The sequence below is a fragment of the Astatotilapia calliptera genome, chromosome 3 (assembly GCF_900246225.1).
Source record: "Astatotilapia calliptera chromosome 3, fAstCal1.2, whole genome shotgun sequence".
Lineage (NCBI taxonomy): Eukaryota > Metazoa > Chordata > Actinopteri > Cichliformes > Cichlidae > Astatotilapia > Astatotilapia calliptera.
In genome coordinates this window covers 34,636,396-34,656,698 of record NC_039304.1, presented here as the reverse complement: position 1 = coordinate 34,656,698, position 20,303 = coordinate 34,636,396, and the positions used below count along the sequence as shown (strand labels likewise).

The 20,303-nt window shown below is 41.7% G+C and overlaps 2 protein-coding genes across 6 annotated transcripts in view; one reads left to right on the top strand and one right to left on the bottom strand.

The window, feature by feature from the left end:
* Window positions 1–20,303, bottom strand: part of LOC113019379 (protocadherin-15-like) — a 248,355-nt gene that overhangs the window by 212,669 nt on the left and 15,383 nt on the right. The gene's annotated exons all lie outside the window — the stretch shown is intronic.
* Window positions 1,009–3,548, top strand: LOC113019381 (uncharacterized). The gene is made up of 2 exons (XM_026163069.1): window positions 1,009–1,473; window positions 1,715–3,548. The coding sequence occupies exon 2, from the start codon at window positions 1,882–1,884 to the stop codon at window positions 3,535–3,537; it is 1,656 nt and encodes a 551-aa protein (XP_026018854.1). The 5' UTR covers window positions 1,009–1,473; window positions 1,715–1,881; the 3' UTR covers window positions 3,538–3,548.

The following is a 20,303-nucleotide window of genomic DNA, read 5'->3' as shown; positions in this document are numbered from 1 at the left end:
TTTCAATGAGCAGTGCAGTTCCATGCTCCTTTTATTATCCAGGGTAACAAAGTTCTGTCTGAGTAGAATAAAAATACTCGTAGCCAAAAGGCTTCTACTCAAACAAGAGCAGAAAAGATAAACAAAGGCAGGAACAGAGCCCAATAAATAAGTTTATAAGTAAATAAGGAAAATGTAAAAATGCAATAAAGTTTTCCTTTTATTGCTAGTTAAAGCTAGCTAACTGTTTGTATAGCAGTGAGATGTTTTAATGCTCTCTTAATGCCACCTTTGAGCAAACTCTCACTGCAAACTCTCATTATAAGGCTTTCAAGTTTGTCTTCTGCTGCTTTGTGGGGTTTCATCTGTACTCAAGTTGCAATTTTTATATTTTCAGTGGCACTTGAAGCAGTATTGGAGCCAGAATACTAAAAGATAGGATTACACTGCCACGTATTCATTTTTTGGCCAGCAGAAGTGGTCTTCGGGCGTGTAACTTTAACTTAACACTTCGGGGTAAGCCTTGGCTGTGAAATGCCAGAAATAGAGCTTCAGGCAAAGTTTGGGTTGGTTGACGCTTTTAAATTGAGTTAGGGATTTTAGAAATGAGGCCAGAAACAGTTAAAGTCTTGATACTGGTTAATTGATCGCAAAAAACGGTTATGTTAAATTTGTCGAAATTTGATAGGTGTTAAAAGGTTTAAAATCTGTGCAGTTGTAAATATAAGACGTCTCTGTATTAAAAAAGATCTCTGTGGGTCGAGTCAGCAATGCACTGACTGCCTGCTGCTATTCTTAGATGAAGAGTGTGTGTGCATGCAAATGAGGCAGCTGATGCAGAGCGCATGAGAGGACTATGCTTTCGGTTTTGTGTGTCATTCAGCTCTATAACTATTGTTTGCAAATGTGGATAAATGTCTGCAGTTAAAATGCTGGCTTAGTAAATAACAACATTGTAAATATATGAATGGTGACAGCGTTTCAAAATAGAATATAAGAATTGTTTGTGTTTAAAACCAACGTTTAGGTAAAGAAGATTTAAGGTGGATTTGAAGGCATAAACAAAAAATAAAAGGGTTACAGTCTGCAAGGGTTGTTAATTCATGAGCTGACTGGATGCAGAGTAAGTGGAGTGGTCATCCTGAGAGGATTGAATGATGCTCTAACTCTGTGGTCAAGTCAGACATAGGCTTTAAGCAACCATGAGCCACTAATAAGCGTGACAGATTAATGAGTATGTGTAAATTGAACTTGTTAAATAGTTTTGATAGGAGTAACTCAATGAGCACGCAATAAAGTGGACTTTTTAGGGGCAGTTTATCACTGACACCATAAAAAGCAACTTAATTAGTAGTTCAATAACAAATTGTAAAGATAACCTTTGTTATTTGATAAGAGAGAGAAAATTCAGGTTACATATAGTGAATAAATAAGGAAATGTTAATCTCTGCGTCATTCCACACTGAAATTTCAATTGTAGGGGATCATTTGGAGGTGAATTGTGTAGGACACGGGGAGACAGAAGAATCTCCCCATGAGTTTTCAGTGTGCATAGAAATTGAGGAGGCTGAACTGGAAGCCTGCCTGGGTCGTTGTTTTTGTTTATTTGAGGGTCTGCTGGAAGTTTGTGAAAACGACCACCTTGATATGTGGGAGCCTTCTCGGGCAGCGATTTTTTGTTAGACCTGTGGCAGGCTGTGCAACATGGAGAAAGCTTTGACATAATGTCATAAAGGTGATTTCTTGGTTTTAGACTTATTAGCACGGGACAAGTTGAGGGACCCTTGAGGGTGTGTTGCTGTAAAGTATACAAGGGACGCGCAGCGCCGTTAATGGGTTTAAAATAAATGAAAAAACACTAATCCGAGGAACTATTGGAGAGGTAAGTCTGTGTTTCAGAGAATGGCTGACAGATCGGGTGCGACAACTAGTAGGAAAAGGGGATGCAAACCTCTGAAGGATCAGCTCGAACAGCTTAAGAAAGCTGTTCGCTTGGCTTCCCCTGGAGTATCAAAATCAGCAGAGAAAGAGTGCCAAGCGATGGAGGTTGAGGTAAGTAAACCTATTATATCCCAACAGAAAGGGCTGGGTGATAAAATACCTCTGACCTTGGTGTTAAAAACTGAAGGAGAAGTGTATGGACAAATGCATGAGGCCCTACGTGCGTCCATAGAGGCATTAACGGCATTGGAGGTTATAAAGCAGAGAGTAATGCAGGGAGGGCCAGAAGAGGAGAATGAAGACCGTGCGACGTCATCAGAAGAAGACGATGAGGAGGACGAAGATGGAGGAGCTGAACCCCAACCAAGTACAAGCCTAATTTTGAGGAAAAGAAGTGTGAAGAGAGACCAAGCACAGAGACAGCCCATATTTAAGAGCTCAAAGGGGAAAGGAAAGTTGAGGAAGAGTAGAAGAGTGAGTTTTGAACAAGGAGCTCCTGACCCTGGTTTAAGTCTGCCTCTAATAGCAGGTCCAAAGAACGAACCAGTTTATCGCGCCTATAAGGTGAGAGATTTGGAAGCATTGGTTAAACAACTTCCACCGATAACCAAGGGAGAACATTGGGAAGGAGAAGAATTAGCGCTGGGCGACTTTCGCACTTTGGCCGGACGTTGTATGCTGGGTGGTGGGTTAGCAGATGTAGAGCAGATAGCTCAAACAACCAGATATGCAAATGACCTGAAATATCATGAGGTGCAGAGTGACTTAGCAGATGCAGTTTGGGAGAAGGACCCAACTCCTAACTTTGGAGCCATTCCAAAAATTATTTGGGATCCCAAAAACACACCCAGAGAGTGTTTAGCTAAAGCAAAGGAACAATGGTTGTTAGGAACAGGAATACATCCGGGGAAGGAGGGTGAAAGTAGAGCGTGGTGTCGTTCGGCAGTGCTGGCAGGGCTGCCCAACCAGGTTGCAGTTGACTTGGAAAAGAACCCAGATTTTGCCGTTGCAGACTCGGTGCAGTGGGAGAGACATGTGACCCACAGACTTCAGCAGGAACAGGATTTGACGAACAAACAAAAGAAAGAGTTAGATGAAGCACAGGCGCAGCTGCTTAGGCTGCAGCTGGGTGAGGCTCGCGAAAAATATAATGCGAAGAAAAAAGAACCGAAAGAACTAAATAAGACTATAATGGTGGCAAGGCCTCAGCCCGATCCTGTGCCTGACTGGCCAGATCAGGATCCGGGTCTCTACCCTGATGATCGTTGGCCCGCCAATGCACCAAGGCAGCGTCAACCCGTAGGGAATTGGGGGACCGGTGGACCGCAGAGAGGGCGTGGTGGATCCGTGAGGGGAGGACAAAGGGCTCGGAACCCGGGGAATCCTGGCAGTGTGTCTTGGACTGCCTGTTACAGCTGTGGAGCAGAAGGACACTGGTCCCGAGAATGCCCTGAATCGCAGCGAAATTATCAGAGGCGAGGCTATCAACCCCAGGCACGAGGAGGCCCAAGACAAAGAGCTGCTTACAGGGGAGCACATCAAGCTCCAAACCCGAATGCAGCACCAGCCCCCCAGTACCCAGTAGCCGACTGGGGCTGGGAGGGGGAGCAATACTGACGGAGCCCGGAGAAACCGAACAGGGTGGGAACGGCAGAACCCATGCTGTCGATGACCGTGGAAGGCACTGAATTGCCCTTCCTGGTGGATACTGGAGCAACATACTCAACATTGAAAGACACACCAGACAGTGCAACACTCTCCTGTCACACAGTTAATGTGGTAGGCTTTTCCGGGATTCCAATGACACTGCCATTGACAAATCCAGCATTGACACAGCTGGGAAAACAGACTTTGAAGCACCAATATGTGGTGTCCTCACAGGTGCCTGGAAAATCTCATGGGCAGGGACCTGCTTGTGAAACTGGGATCACCTTCAAAGACTCAATATCTAGTCCAGAACTCTGAACAACCCACTGCCGAAATCTACTGGGGGAGGCTAGTGGAAGAAGGTATTCTGAGACATTATCAGCTGTGGAAACCCTGGATAATGAGCCTGGCCGTCTATTCCCCACCGCGAGATCCTTTCCACGTTACACTCTTTTATGATAGGGAAGATAATGATATCTATCGGGAACAGTTCCAGTCTGATCTTGAGGGACAGACGTGGAATGTGCAAACACATAACATTTATGTTGGACCAGAAGGTGTGGCCGCGGCTGTGAAATTTACTGATGAACAACTGCCTTGGTACAATGTGGGAGAGGATTCAGCCCCTCACATTACATTGGCGGTCCACGAGGGTCATGGGCCAAGAGATCTGGGACCAATGGTCAAGCGGGCGCTGGACAACGCATGCTGGCAAGGCACCCAAATTCCAAATGTCTGGTATGCACCAAAATGTAAAATATATCGCATAACTTGTTTGTCCAACGATGTAGTGATCTTAGAACATAAAGAAATCTCCAGAATACATGGCAGGGAAAGAATGGATCATCCTGATGCAGTAGCTGAGCTCTCAAAATTGCCTGGTACTTTGTGGTCCGCAGGGCCCACAGATGTGGGTCTAGCTAACTGTTCGCCTGTCCTGTTCCGGCTGAAGTATGACATACCATTTAACAGACCATAATAGAAGCACAAAACTGAAGACCAAAAGTGGTTCACATGTATTGACCTAGCGAATGCATTCTTTTGTCTCCCACTGCACGAGTCACTCAGAGACATTTTCTCATTCACATACAGAGGCCGCAAATTTAGGTACACACGCCTACCACAAGGCTTTGCACTCTCACCAGGAATTTTTAATCAGGTGTTGAAAGAGGCATTGTCCCCATGTCAACTGCCAGGGGGCTGTAAATTAATACAGTATGTTGATGATCTTCTTATTGCAGCCCCGTCAGCAGCGGCCTGTACGGCAGCATCGCTCGTGGTGTTGAACAGATTGGCGGAGTGTGGCTTCGAAGTGAGCAAAGAAAAACTGCAGTTGGTCCGGCCAGAGGTAACATTCCTGGGCCGGGTGATCGTACACAGATCAGTGGGGTTAATGAACACACACAGAGACCAAATTCTGACACATCCAAAACCAAGAACTGTGAAGGAGTTGCTTTCCTTTCTTGGCTTGACAGGTTACAGCAGGCAGTTCATTCCGAACTATGCGGGTAAAACGGCCCCTTTAAGGGACTTGATCAAGAAAGTTAGTGTTCGAAATCTGAAGGCTGAATTGCCTTGGACGCCGGACACAGAGACAGCGTTCTTTTCACTAAAATAGGATTTGTCAAGAGCCACAGATCTGGCCACACCTAACTATGATGAGGCATTTTATCTTGATGTTTCAGAAACAAAGGGAGTTGTGAATGGTGTGTTGTTTCAGAAAAAAGGGGGAGGTAGGGATGTACTTATGTATGTCAGCATAAGATTAAATTCAACAGAAGCAAGGCATCCTACATGCACACAACACGCAGCAGGAGTAGCAAAGATAATTCAGAAAACAGCACATATAGTGAGGGAACACCCACTGAAAGTGCTTACTACACACAGTGTAGTGGCCTATGTGAACTCACAGGCATTCACAATGACTCCACTGACGCAACAAAGGTTCAGCAAAATTTTAGAGGCGCCAAATTTGATATTCACACATGAAGGAATAAATATGGCAGACCTAATGGGGTCAGGAGAACCACATGACTGTATTAAGAAAGCCCAGGTTGAAGGAAAAATCGAGGGACAACAGTCGGCCCAGAGAGCTGAAGTGATTGCCCTAACTCGAGCCCTGAGGTTGGCTAAAAACATGAGAGTGAACATCTACACTGACTCAGCATATGCGTTTGGAGCAGCTCATGTGGAACTGGCTCAGTGGAAGAGAGCCGGGTTCAGAACGGCCACTAATGCACCCATCTGTCACAAAAAGGCCCTGGAGGACCCAGACGAGGTAAGTATTATAAAATGCAAAGGCCACTCACAAGCAGACAGTATGGTGGCAAGAGGAAATCAGAAAGCTGACGAAGCCGCAAAGGAAGCAGCGGGCTACAAAGGACAGAGACAACTGGTGCAGGTAACCCCAGAAGAGGAGGGTAGCACTAATAGCATGGGAGAAGTTAGACAGGCTCAGGAGGAGACATCCCCAGAGGAAAAGGGGGTGTGGGAAAACAAAGGAGCCTGGCAAGATGGCGGTTTGTGGAGGGGGCCAGATGGGCGTCCCGCTTTAACGGCCAAAATGGCGGAACAAAAGGTGAATGAGGCTCACGGGCTTGGTCACGTGGGAGTGAAACAGATGGAGAGAAATTTGTGCCGATGGTGGCATCCTGAGTTGAGAAGGATGATACTGGAAAGGGCCAGAACGTGCCTAATTTGTGGGGCACACAACCCAAAGCCAGCAGTAAAACCTGAAGCTGGTAAGGTTCTCATGCCAGGAAGGCCAGGAGAAGAGGTCGTGATTGATTATACCGACATGATTGATACAGGCCCAGGTGGGGTGAGGTATTTGTTGGTGGGTGTGGATGTTTTGACTGGATGGCCCGAAGCATGGGCGACCAAATGTGAAGACGCGAAAAGCGTGATTAAGTGCTTAATCATTACATTCCAAGGCATGGGTTTCCCAAGAGAATTAGATCAGACAATGGTACTCACTTCAAGAATAAAGATTTGCAAGAGGTAGGGAGGATGAACCTAAATTTGAAAAACAAGTTGGCTAAAATTTGTGCAGACAGGGCTAAATTGGGTCGCAGCCCTGCCCATTGCTTTGATGACCATAAGATGTTTATGATGATGTTAACTTTGTATTTCAGGTGCAGTTATAACTATTTTATACATATTGCATTTTGTGCTTTTAAAGGAGTTGTGGCTCAAATTTGTCTCTGGAGGGTCACGAGCCTTTGGCTAGCGCTATGATTAGCCAATCTACTGTGAGGATAATATGAGTTCATGAAGGATTGCACACGCTTACAGACACAGAGTTAAGAAACACACATGACAGTATTGATTCCAGGCAAAAGGCCTTAAATTCATTTAGCTTTTAACTGAACTTAAAGAAGGACCAAAGAGGAAGGAAAGCATATATTTTGGTTAAGTCTGATACATTAGAATTAGAAGGTATTGTTACATTAAGGGAGCAAAATGAAATAAAAAGGTTATACCAAAACAGGTGATAACATAGGAAATGTGAGGTTTTAAAATGAAGTTAGTGTTAACACATAGGAGTTGTTTCAAGGCAGCATTTAGCTATGATGAAATGTATACAGGAGTAATTGCTTATATGCTTAAACTTAATTGATTGAAGTGGTTGTTTTCTTTTGGAGTAGATTAACTTGCAGCAGCGACAACTTGTGCATAGGATGTTGATGATCAGATAAGGGAAAGTAGAGCGAGCAACTGGACGTGAAACCAGCGCTTAAAAGGATTTTAAAGTGATGAGTAACGTTGAAGAGTATACATAAATACAAGTTAATAAGTTAAGAAGATAATTAGGATCAGGCTTTTAATTAAAGAGTCCCAGATAGGATAAGTTAGGGAGATGCAAGAAAAGGTGTTTTGTTTCCTTTGCAGAAGACTGATCTCGGCGACCACAGGAGGGGCGAGGATCCTGGAGATCTCGAGGTTCGAGACCACCAGAGAAGGGTCTGCGTGAGGACACAATGTATTGTGACCTCTGGTTTTCAGAGGTCAAAAGGGGGAGTGTCGAGGAGGGAAATTATTTTACTGCTATTGTTAAATAATTGTTATTGCATTAATAATATAATTTGCAGCATGGATATTGCATTCCAAGGTTTAGACAGTGTCTCTTTCAGAAAGACTGAGTTGCAGGCTGACAGGAAGTTGTATGCAGAAAGAAGACAGGAAGTTATTTTGAGCCGCAGGCTAAGACGAGGCTTTAACAATGTAACAGATAGCTTTATCATTTTATATTAAGGTTTTAGTAGAGGTTCTTGATTAAAACATTTATTTAGTAGAAGACATACACATAGTCTCAGTGAGCTTCTGGTCTGGTAAAAGGTCAGAAGTGTAAGAGGTGACACAAAGAGCATGTGAGGTCAACACACACACACACACTTTAAATTAGAGGAGAGGTTAGTTATGTTTGGCTGTAACTGCAAAATTGTCTTGGTAAAAGAGGAACCGTTTCTTGGTGTCTCGGCAAGAAAGAGGAACAAGACAAGAACTGAAAGGTAGACAGGAAGGGCTAGCCATGAAAATAGAAGATGATTTTCTAGGTGAAAAGTCATGATATTGATCTGATCTATGTATAAAATGTATGTGACGTATGAAGGGGCGTCAGTAAATAAACCCTGATGCTATAAAATATCTGTTCATGCTTTGAGTAAGTCGAAGACTACTTCCTGTCTGCGTACAGAGTTTTCTTCCCACGCGTGTATTCATTAAAATCTTCGTTTGACTTCACCCGGCCGGACCAGTGTGGTTATTCTTCGATCACCTCTTGTACCCTTCCTCAATATTGAATCTTAACACAACAAAAACTGACACTTGTCGCAGTAACATTACCTCAAGTGCTACCAAATGAATGAAGCAATTTGTAGAATTTGTTTGCATCTGCCTCAAAGGGTTTTCTAGATGTAATCAGTCTACTATTGCTGAGCTCGTGGAAAGCACAATAAAACAAAATGTAGGCTGCGGAAATATATGCATCGATTAGTTGTGTCAACCCAGAAGGAAAAAGAAGGAAATGGGCAATGCAGAACAGCATTTGTGAATATACAACAAATTGACAAAGCCAGACAGCAGAGAGGGGCTGGAAGTGCAAACAGAAGAAGAAAATGAAAAGCAAGTTTGCATGGAAGCCAACTGAGAATGAAAAGATGAAAGGAGAAAAGATGACAAAATAAATACGGTAACTTAAACGAGGAACAGAATAAAAGATTCAAGATAAAAGAAAGCAAGAAAAGTAGCAAATATAAGTGTGTCACATTTTACAGGGTAATTATGCACTAAAGCATTAAAAAGCAGCAAGGTATAAACATAAGTGTTTCTTTTAATTATACTATATATTAGTAACACTATACCAGCAATATTATTTGCAGTCTTGAATTATTTAAATACAGCAGAGGTGGTAAAGCAAGACCAGTTTAAATTAGTGGGCACTAAGAGATCCAATGAGGGAAGTAAGGTCAGCTGAGGACACTTTAGCCACATATCCAATGTATTAATTCTTGACAGATAGATGCTGTTAACTAATGACCTCAAGGCAGTTATTGCCACAGATTGTATCTCAGTGTAATTCATGCGTTTACTCGCTGGTTTGTGGACTCGTGTTTTGAAACCATTATAGCATTTTGGTGGTTCTAGTCTAGTCATAGAGTTAGTCCTCAGCAACACAAGTCTTTAAACTGACCCCAGAAACCACTGGTTACCAGGGTAAAATGTGCATTTTCTTACTGGATGATTGGTTACAAACATGTATAGCCTTCCTGCTATTGCTTTGGTCCCTAGCAATGTTGTATTGCACTTTTTTAAGTTTTACTGTCACTCTTTCTGTCTGTAGACAAGATGGCAACAAATACAGACTGCAATTTGGTGGCTAGAATTTCAAAGACAGGAATTAAAAGCACAGGGGACAAAACGAAGGAAAGGCATTGCCAAAATAAAACAGGATGTAAAAAAAACCCACACAGCAGCAACAACATACAATACAGTGAGTAAATACAGTAATGCAATGGGAAAACAAGGAAATGAGAACACTATAAATACAAGAGTCTGTGACGAAAGAGGAAGCAAAATTTAACAGACTTAAAACAAGAACCTGACACTGTGGTACTGAAAAGGACCCAGACAAACTGCTGGTTGCATTAAGCACAATCAAAACCCATGTGGCTAGAAAGATAGTACGAGTCCTTCATGACAAACACCCACCTCTGGAACAGACACAATCATTGTGTGGTTGTTGAACTAATATGAACTGCAAAAAAGTGGTTCATACACCACTACTGTATTTAATCATTAACAATGAATAAACTCTGTCTCGCTTTGCTATAGTTTGCCTTTTGTCTCTCTCTGCTCTCTTCTCCCTCCCCTCACCCCCACCCAGTCAGGGTGGATGGGTGCTCCTCCCTGGGTCTGGTTCCTATAAAAAGGGAGTAAAAAAAAGGAGTTCTTCCTTCCCGCTGTCACCACAAGCTCACTGATAAGGTGTCATGCGATTACTGGGATTCTTTACCTTATAACATGAAGAACCTTGAGGTAACTGCTGTTGTAAATTGGCAATATATGAATAATTTAATTTAATTTAACTGAATTGCATGCCACTGCTTGCACATTTTCAGATCTTTTTAAACTTAACTACAAGCTGTCTGTCTGTCTGTCAGTGATCCTGCAGGCATGGGCATGTCTAAAGGGTGGAGGAGGGAGGATAAGCTCCGCTGGCTAATTGGGTTTAAAGTTATTACGACTACTTGGATGCTGCTAGAGCTGTCCTGAAAGAGAGTTTGTTATTGCTCATGATTGACACCCTTACCAAACAACCCCATACATATTTCATCTTGTACTGAAATTAAAAAAAAATCATCACTGGTGAGCTAAACAATGTGTCAGTATAGCCATAACCACTCCTGTGTCTTTGCTCTACATCAAAATATGAAGCCTATAGCTCCTTATTAGTGGACTGAACATTTATTTCCTGTCTTTCTTTAAGCCTTCATAATTTTTTTCCTTTTCTCTTCCTGGGCAGATCTTTGCAATGCATCACACAACGGAGCATAGTAATAGTGCATGTGCTGATGTATTCACATGTTGCCTCTCACATGTGAGGGAGTGAATAATGAGGCATGCCCCGTGGTTAACATGGAGTAAGTAGGTGTTAACTATTACAGATTGTGCTGCCACTAGTGACCATGGCTGATCAGTCAGATAGCCTTCACCTCCCTTCTCCTCAATTATTTCACAGTCACATAACTGTACGGGTGGCATTAAATCTCACATCTCATTTAATGTGGTTGATTTCACCTCTAATGTCATAGTAGGTTCAATTTCCCTCAGTCAGATACTTTTTTTTGTGTGAAAAACTCCAGCTAACAATGAGTGAGCTTGCAACAGAAGCACCACATAGACGTGCGCTGGTTGGGTTCCAAAATGAGATATTAAACATTTAAACATTCAAAAGTGGTACCTGCTTTATACTAATTGTTCAGTGTCCCTATTCACTGCTAAAAACAAGAAGAAGAGTCGATTGTTTTGGTTTTCCGTTTTTGTTTCCCTTAATTTAATAAATTGTATATTTTTATGTTTTTCTTTATTTAAGTCTGAAAACATTGTGTATAAAACCAAAATGATGAGTTTAAAGTGAGACTCTGAAATGTATTTATAAACTACTTTTGGTAAGTAATTGAAGACAAAAAAGCTAAACAGCTAGCATAAATTTATAGCCTGTAAAATGGGAGTCTGTAGGAAGGAAACCACTGTCACTCATTTATTGTAGGGCATACATGGAATGACATCTATCACAAGGAAATGTCTACTGGACTGTGACAGGCATCTATGATGGAAAAAAATGTGGGTTGGAATTCTTCTCTGTCTGCAGTGTTGCATTTTAATAGGCTACATGTTTCCCTGAAAATTCTAAATTCATTCACTTCAAGTCTACTTTGGTCTATTTTTGTTAACAGCAGGTATTCAGGAGTAATGGACACATTTATAACACGTTCTTGCAAGTAGCTGGCGTGGAGTCAAACCCATACCACTGTTAGCTCCGACCAGGGCTCTCCATTCTCACTGAATTCCCTACATTAAAATTTCAGACTTATATAACCTGCCTCTGTCAGCCTAGTGAACTAATTCCTACCCTCGCTGTGCAGACCTGACATACTGCCCTGGAACAGGCTTGCACGCAATCCACAGGTGCCAACACTGCTTAAACGTTGTCACCTGAGTCTAGCTGCAACGCTGCTGATCCAATGATCTGCAGAGCACTGATCGGCAAACACGGGACTTGGGCGCAAAGCTCTGTTTCAGTCATTATTTCATAATTTATTAATGAAGTGACTGAATAAATTAGCAAATGTGTAATCCAGTGATTCCAGCTGGTGAAAGCAGATCCTGCGTTGTTATATGTTACAGTGTGTTAAAGAAGATTCGGATCATTGGTTTATTCCCATCAGAGAGTTTTGATATTAAATAATTTGTGAGAATATTTACACTAAACACTTGACAAACAAGTGAAAAACAATTAAGTCAACAATAATGCAAAAGTGCTGTTGCCTCAAAGAACATATTAAAAACCCCTCAACTGCTTGCTTTGAAAAACAAGGTCATGAGTATTATACTGGATAGCAACAGAGAAACACTTACCATCTTCAAAACACTTCAAATCTGACAGCTTTGTTAAATATTAACAACAGCGGGGAGAATGAAGAATGGATGGGGGAGAGCACACGGGTGAACGGGTGAAAATAATTGGTCGTAAAGTTTTCGGTCGGTTTTAGGTTGCGGGAAAGGGAGCAGGAGAAAAACACAGAGAAGGAAACTGTTGGAGGGAAATAGGTGGCAAACTAAGCGTTTGCGTTTCAATTATCTTCTTAGTCACAGCGTGTTCATCAAACATGCATCAGCTCCTGTACATCAAAGAACATTAAGTTGCTAATGCTCTGAAAAAAGGAAAACAAATAAAGCCACTATCTTTTTATGTCGTGAAAACAAAGAGAGTATTGCCCCAGTTTGACACGACACAGCCGACAACACGGCTCAGATAACAGTCTGCTGATCCTACTAAAATCTTACTGCTTGTCTAGGATTCCACTTGATGCTCAGTCGTGCCATATATTGTCTTTCAAGAAAAGTCTGAATGAGGCTCAGTTGAAGCTACTCATTATAATACGTTATTATGTAAAGATATGTTAATTCTCGACAAGATGTTTTGTAATCTGGAATGTGGGGAATTTTAGCAGTAAGGGACTAAACAAAAGGTCCGCAACCTTCAAACTGCAAGGATTTTAAGAAGTCGCTGCATATTTAAGCTTGATGTCAAGTCTCCAAAACTGGCATTTAATATGAATATTTCCACAATTTGTCAATTTATGTTCTTGTGTATTACTTCGCACAAATTCTCTTTCCGTGACCTTAAAATATTGTAGAAGTAATTTAAAATGTTAAACTATTCTAATTAAATCACCGGTAAGAATCTGTAAGATTCGGTACTGAATAAAGATTGCCAAGCTTATTTCAGCTTCTTTGTGTTTTTATTTGTTTTCTCAACAAAGGAAAAGTCCAACTCCTAAATTATTAAAATTCATCCTGCAATGTGCAGCATATCAATTCCATGTTCTCAGTCCATTTGTCATCAGCATGTCCTGGTTCCTCAACGTGGTTGAGGGTCTCGCCTGGGGACCCTTACTAGTCACATACCCTTGCCCTTGATTTGAACCTATTGCCAACACATCCAGCAGAGGCACCAGAATAGGGGCGAAACTTGATTTAAGTGACTATGAGTGTAGCATGACTGTTGGTATTTCAGAAAACACCGATCTATTGGGATTTTCTCACGCATTTATTTCTCCAAGAAACAAAATACCCAGTGAGCGGCAGCTCTCTGGGCAAAAATGTCTTGCTGATGAGAGAGATCACAGGAGAATTGCCAAACTACTTTGAGCTTACAAGAAGGTAATTACAACTAACTTAGACAGAAAAGCATTTCAGAATGCACAACATGTCAAACCTTAAAGCAGATGAAGCGCCCCAGGTGCAGCTGAGGCTACAATTCACATAGGCTCAGCTGAAGATTGGAAAAATGTTGCCTGGTCTGAGGAGCCTGCGTACTGATTGCAGAATTCGGAACAAGATGAGTAAACAATATGAAAGCATGGATCCATCCTGCCTTGTAACAATGGTTTGAGCTTGTGGCAGAGGTGTAATGGTTGAGGGATCATTTCTTGGCACACTTTCAGCCCCTCAGTACCAACTGAGTGTTGTTAAATGTGCCCTTTGAGATGATGAGATGAGATGAGATAGCCTTTATTTGTCAGTTGCAGGTCTTTTGCCCACAACCGAGATGACAGACCTTGCCGACCGTACATACAATACACAAACATCAGGCTACATTGGGGAGACAGGTCAGGCTAAGCAGCGAGGAAAAAAACATCGAAATGTGTAACACAAAGGGATAATATAGGAATGCACAGGTATCAACACACCATAGCACAATAAACACAGACAAGCAACATGGGAAAGTGTTCCAGTGTGTACATCTGATCTGGGACCGCTGCAATCTTCGACTGACTGACTCGATATCCACATCAGAGGTAAGCGTTGGAGGTGGCGTTGGATCCGGGGTAGGGAGGGTGATGCGTCAGTGAGTGCTTATCAGTATCAGTATATGTATGTATGTGCGCGTCCATAGTTCAGCTGAGACAGTGTCCTTGGCCCTGCCAGGCTAAGTAAACAGTCTTCCAGCCAACCCAGGTGGCCTTGCATGGAATGGGAAGGAACAGACTCAACACAGTCGTTATCAGGGAGTTTTTGTTCGGCTCCAGCCTTGAGCCCACAGGTGGCGCCGAAGGGGTAGCCGGATTATGATGGTGATTTTTCTTTTGCAAACAACTCATGAGAATTTCAAAGCTGTTCTTTAACACTCCGACACAGGTCTCTCAATCTCCCGTTGGAGAACCGCGAGCTTCCCCATGATGGTATCAAACTTTCGTCCCGTGGTGTTGTCATTCTTTTGCTCAGGGAGCCAATTCTGAGAACTCACGACACAACGGAACCACAGTGTACCCATGTGATGGCTGCTTCCAGAAGGATGATGTGCAAAGCCTCAAACCTCAAATAATCTCTAATTGGTTCAATCAAATGGCCTCTACAGTCACTAGATCTCAGTCAAATAGAGCAGCTTTAGGGATGTGGTTTAATATGAGATATCATGGATGTGCAAACGTGCAGCAATTGCTATCACGTCAATACGGACCAAATCTCTGAGGAATGTTTCCATTACCTTGTTGAATCTATGCCATGAAGAATTAATGCAGATCTGAAGATAAAAGGGGGCCAAATCCAGTCTACATACACACGTGGGATTAAAAAAGGTTTTATCTATTTTTATATCGGCTGTGATTTAATAGCTGGTCTCTTTAGGTGTACGTGTTGGACAGATCCAGGTTAGCTGGACCTCCATTTCCATCTGTTATGTTGTGCCCTTTCAGCTAACACTCCACCAGCAGAAGCAAATGTGTGCAATTCCCAGAATGTCTAACTATTGATTTAACTCAAACCACTTTATTTACCACACAGGTCCAAATGAGTAACTGTGAAGGCGGCAACAGTATTACAATGTTTTCAAAAGTAGCTGGAAAAGTTTATGAAAAGTGAAACTATTTTGAAGCCTCCTGTGATCCAGTTTTAACTTTTTCGGAACAAAACTTTGTTGCTGGGCAATATTTAGCCGACTACACGAAAAGTCGAGTGAGCAGTGAGAAAAAAAAAGACATGGAAGAGAGGAGGAAGAGAGAGAGAGAGATGGTGGAATCAGTTTGATGCCAAGAGCTGTGCGCTGACCCTGATTAAATGCCTCCCCTAACTCACTGGGACCACTGATAAGACCAATACACTCTGGGCAGTGTGCGCGTTGTGTGTGCGTGCATGTTCAGGAGCCAGAGCAGGCGATAAGGTGTGTCTACACATGTGCATGCAGAAGACTGTGTGTGTGTGTGTGTGTGCCTATGATCCTGTGTGTCCCAACACCAATTCTCCTGTGTAAACATGCTGACCTGGCACAACACCAGTAGACACTTTGAAGTTGGCAATAGGCACTGTAATCTCCCTCCTTCTCTCTCTCACAGAGCCAGAGGGGAGACTTAACACTGGAAACCTTCTGTGGCTTAGCATGTGGCCGCGAACACACAGACGCCCACACATGCATACACAAAAACACTCTCTATTGTTGCAGATGGTTGTGTATTCTGTCCCTGACACACAGAAAACAGCAAATTAATCACAAATAAATGCATAAATAAATCAAATCTCACTCAGACCCTGTGCTTTGTTTTATTTATGTCAATTACTTTTTTTTTGCAGACGTGTGTGTGCGCTAAAAGTGACTACCACTCTGGAGTGTATCACTCTACAGCCCCAGAGCATCTTCAGATCTTAAATGAGAAATGCTAACTTTCCAGCGCGATCATCTGTGACCGTCCAAATGCAGCAAATTCTCGGAGAAAGCAAGACTTTATATATATTACCTATTATCGATGAAGTGTATGCCTTGTAATAAATAACACATCCTATACAGAATGTAATTATAATAATACCTGAATACATATCCTTCACTCTACAGAAGAGCTAAAAGAGTATCTGAGGCACAGCAGAGGGTTATGTTTGGAAGGGAATGCATAGCTGTTGAATTATTTATCTCCAGATGCCTGAGTAAAAGAAAGTATTTCCTATGCTTACAGACAATATTTAAAGGATCACTGTTTAACCGTCCACAAATTTTCTGTTACTCTCACCACCCTTATAGTTATTTTCAACTGCAGCAGGCAGATATTTGCAGCAAACCCCCAGAAAACACAAAACCCCCAGAAAACAAATAAGTATGCTCACCATCTAAAACGGATACAGTTAACAACTAACCAGTGACCACAACGGCTTTTGTAACTGTTGGAGTTTCATTAGCTTCCAGAAATCTAAGTTTACAGTGCTGTTATGTAAAGATGTGTAGTTCTCTACTTGTTCGTCCTCTCCCCACTGCCTAAAAAGCAGTTATCGGAGGATGAACGCTACATGAATTACACTAAGGCATAGATCTCTGTGATATTACAAATATTAATCTCACGTCACCAGTGTTGGGGAGTAATGGAATACATGTACCGCCGTTACGTATTTAAAATACAAAATATGAGTAACTGTATTCCATTACAGTTACCGTTTAAAAAGGTGGTATTCAGAATACAGTTACTTTGTTGAAATAAATGGATTACACTGCGGTACGTTCCTGTTTCATATTGTCGCGGGTCAGGACTGTTTGGGTTTTGTTTGACAGCTACGTTCTATTGTTCCAGATGGCAGCGTTACGGTTGTCATGGTTACAGGGTGACGCTCTCTCTCTAGTGTTTCCTGGGTGAGAGAGCGCCTTTTTGTTGTTGTTGTTGTTGTGCTAAGCTAATAGGCAGAATGCTACAGAATGCTCTAAAGAATGTAGCATCATGGGCAGTGTAGTCCGTGTTGCAGGGAGAATGGACTGCCATACCCGTTATGTGTCTGTGAACGCGAGGAGGGAGAAAAAGGCGAGTGGAAAAGTACGAGTTGTCATCGAGCAAAAACGGGAGCTGGAAGCATGTAAATATAATAATAACCACTTCAGCCAAGAAGAGTGCCTGACGAGCCCAGTTGTAAGTAAGCTATTAAGACTCGACTGTACGCCGTGTTCGTGTTTTCCTTCGAAACAATAAGTTCCGTTGGAGCAGCCTTTCAACGCCTCTCTCTGTCTCTCGCAAGCAAAGTTGACCCACACAACAAAGTAAAGCTATTTTTCGGCTACGAGCCCAACACGGAACCCGCTGTATCAGTCAGCGGTCCCTTTACTACGGTTCGGAGCCGCGAACCTTCAGTAACAGTAATAAATCACAGCAATAGTACATTCACGTAGTTGTAAAAAGCATGATAATATATTAAGTAATCCAAAGTATTCAGAATACGTTACGCTCATTGAGTAACGTAACGGAATACGTTACAGAATACATTTTGGGGCATGTATTCTGTATTCTGTAACGGAATACATTTTAAAAGTAACCTTCCCAACACTGCACGTCACAAATAACACATTTCATGCTGTGGCCTTTAAAAGTAGACCCTAAATACTCACCTTTGAATCCTGCAACTTTGTGCCAAGTTTCTGGCCAAGTGTGAACTTCATTTTTTTTGCTTACTTTTGGTCTCCACCCTCACAAACATGTAACTGATTTACTCTGATTGCTTATTACGTCTTTGTTTTTTCACTCAAAATAGCCAGCTGCTGCTCCTGAAATGAACATCGATTACAAAGGTAAGGTCTGAAAAACCGCAGCAATAAGTTTAAGTCTAAGATGCTCTGGGAAGCTGCAATGTTTGTATAAAATGCTCTTTGCATTTGTCACCACCAGTGACACTTCAGTCATTTTATCTTTTTGCCCAAATCAAAATATTGACTGGAACAGCTATGAATGTAACTGCATGTTAACAATAGAAGGTGTAAATATATCATTACATTTTGTAATTAACTCACTATTGAGCATCCTGTCAGGTATGTCTGCTCACTGTCAGGGTTTATGCAAAGAAGCTGCAAACCTGACTCTCTGCAATTAGGTTTACCAAATGGTGATAATTTAATCCCTTATATATGGATTTATATCCAGGAGCCCATTTCTTTTATACCATTTCCTGTGAGAAATAATCATTTTATCGATATTACCTCTCAGTCTTGTCTATATGGTGTCCATTTACATTAATGTGAATGGGATTTACACTAAAATCTTCATGTTGTCCCTGAGATGCTGTTAGACTCAGAAATAAATGGGATTCTGACCTCAAATAACTGCTGCAGCTGTGTTTTGAGAACACTGATGAAAAAGGATGCTGCCCTAGGTGGATGCAACATGGGTGAAAGGCTGGTACTTCATTAAGTCATTGCCCATTGGTTATGTCCTATTTTTAAAATCTCATCCACACTACACTAAAAATATTACTATTGAACTAACTGTTGTCGGCCATGTATCATTGCATCAATATGTCAAATTATGAGTAAGTATCCACACCAGAGGTGGTGAATCCACGTTGGAAACATTGTACCGTGTCTACCATGTCTAAGACTCATTGACAAATTCTCTCTAAATTGCGTCCAGGACTGGAGAGCTTTAGGAGCCCCTGATCAGATAGAAAGCTACTCAGGGTATTAAACTGGGGCAAGGGGTTCTCAGAACTTTTACCACACAGGATTAAAATTAGTTTTATTTAATCTCACCCTGAGACTCACACTAGTAAAGTTGCAAGTGCAGGAATCCATAACCAACAACTAAAAACTAATTTTTGACCCAGTTTAAGAAATTGCAAGTCTTGTGGGAACTGATATCTGGGGTGGGACATTAAGGTAAGCATAACAACAACTACATCTGAATTCACTTGGCTTGTTTTTCCTTTTCTTTACTCTTTTTGTTTGTGTTTTGTTTTGCTTAAAAAAAAAAACCCTTGCCTGTTAGAATTATTAAAAGTGGTTGCTTGTTTTGCACAGTTCAATCAAATTTGCAACACCCTTCATAAGTAATAAACAAAATGAAAATTTGGCCACAAAGAAAATAAGTTCGACAGCTTTTGCTAATTTGCCTCTTTGTTTCTCCTGCCTGCGTTGCCAGATATGCAGATTCCAGGCAGTGTTTTGGCAAGCTGGCAGATAATCCTGTTAGGCACAATCAGCTTGGTTGTATTGTTGAATATAAACTCAATCTTTCAGACAGAATAACAAAATGTCAATAAGGATCAGCACATCTGCACTGAAGCCGGAGCATAACAATTGAAGTCAGGCAAAACTTTACCCAGTGTGAAGTGCCCACATAAGAATAAAGCAAACAAGCTCAAGTAAACTCTTGCTTGCGTCTTTGTCTTTATTGCTGTGAATAAATAAAACATTCACAGAATAGACTGGCATCCAATATGCATTTCATTATGTTGGGCACCACGTTTGACTTCTTCATAAGCGTGCGGCAGCACTGTTTTCTCTGTTTTCTGTATTCTCCGCTGACTGCACAGCAATTAACTGTTGTAGATCTGTTAGAACTGTCTGAAATCATAAATAGCTATTTCTTTCTTAGAAAAAAAAGAATGTGATAATATACACTCGCTGTCCACTTTATTAGGTACACCTTGCTAGTGCTGATTCAGAACCTCTTTGTGTTCAGAAGTGCTTTAATTCTTTGTGGCACAAATTCAACAAGGTACTTGAAACATTCCCTAAAGACTTTGATCCATATTGACACAACAGCATCACGCAGCTTCTGCCAATTTGCAGTAACACATCCATGTAAATCTCCCTTTCATACCTGAAGGTGCTCTGTTGGATTGAGATCTGGTGACTGTGGAGGCCACAGTGAACCTATTGCCATTTTCAAGAAACCAGTTTGAAATTATTTGAGTTTTGTGACATGGCGTGTTATTCACGCAGCCATCAGATTATTACATTGTGGTCACAAAGGGACATTCAGGTAGGATGTGGCAGTTGATTCTCAGTTGGAACTATGGGGCATAAAGTGTGCCAAGGAAATATCCCGAACACCATTACACCAGCAGCAGCCTGAACATTTGATAAAAGGCATTGTTGTTGTTATAACTGTACCATTCTAATGTGGGAGGAGACATTGAGACTCTGTATATCAGAGAAAGGTTTTTTCAGTATTCTGTTGTTCAGCTTGAGTGAAGTAAGCCTCAGTTTC

Excerpts from the sequence above, each read along its gene's own strand:
- LOC113019381 (XM_026163069.1), top strand. The coding sequence starts at position 1,882 with ATGGCTGACAGATCGGGTGCGACAACTAGTAGGAAAAGGGGATGCAAA.